General features: G+C 28.0%; 1 protein-coding gene across 1 annotated transcript in view; it reads right to left on the minus strand.

Annotated features, from left to right (window-relative positions):
• The window catches only part of LOC107574137 (zinc finger protein 420-like), a gene marked incomplete at its 5' end in the record, with an annotated part of 8,011 nt that overhangs the window by 1,118 nt on the left and 6,043 nt on the right, over window positions 1–850 (minus strand). The window contains one exon of the mRNA XM_016260604.1: window positions 679–727. Within this exon, the coding sequence (XP_016116090.1) occupies window positions 679–727 (49 nt within the window). The remainder of the gene's footprint in view (window positions 1–678; window positions 728–850) is intronic.

Below are 850 nucleotides of genomic sequence, written 5' to 3' on the forward strand. Positions count from 1 at the left end.
ACGAGAAACTAAGTCATTATTACGAGAAAGTTTCTCAATATAACGAGAAACTAAGTCATTATTACGAGAAAGTTTCTCAATATAACGAGAAACTAAGTCATTATTACGAGAAACTAAGTCATTATTACAAGAAAGTTTCTCAATATAACGAGAAACTAAGTCATTATTACGAGAAACTAAGTCATTATAACGAGAAAGTTTCTCATTATTACGAGAAACTAAGTCATTATAACGAGAAAGTTTCTCATTATTACGAGAAACTAAGTCATTATAACGAGAAAGTTTCTCATTATTACGAGAAACTAAGTCATTATATTATAATTATAATTTATATTTATACATTAACATTTAACATGCAAATTCATTGTTTGCCACATAATGACAGAAACGGTACAGACAATTCAATTAAATTCAAGTTTATTTGTATAGTGCTTTTTACGATACAAATCATTGCAAAGCAACTTTACAGAGACAACTCATGCCTTTACATTTTGTTTATTATAAAAAGAAATGCAACAAATTTAAAGAAATTGAATCCATTACAAAAACTGACAACCAAGGCTTTGATTTATACTGTTTTAAGACTCTGAATAAGAACAAACCACAAAGGAGTCCTCTGACTTATAATATAATAAGAATGCTTATAATTTAGGCCAGACTCGACTTACTTTACCTAACCTGAGAATAATAATTAACAGGGTTAAAGGTGTTAAGACCAAAGTACAAACTGCAAAAGACAAGATACCAAAGGAAAAATTAGATTTCAGTTTCTCTTAAAAGGGTTACAGTCTCTTCTTCAGAATCATGAACAAGAAAAAACTAAAAAAATTCTAGAAAATTTAACAGTAAA

The sequence above is a fragment of the Sinocyclocheilus grahami genome, unplaced genomic scaffold (genome assembly GCF_001515645.1).
Source record: "Sinocyclocheilus grahami isolate Dianchi unplaced genomic scaffold, SAMN03320097.WGS_v1.1 scaffold2127.1, whole genome shotgun sequence".
Classification (NCBI taxonomy): domain Eukaryota; kingdom Metazoa; phylum Chordata; class Actinopteri; order Cypriniformes; family Cyprinidae; genus Sinocyclocheilus; species Sinocyclocheilus grahami.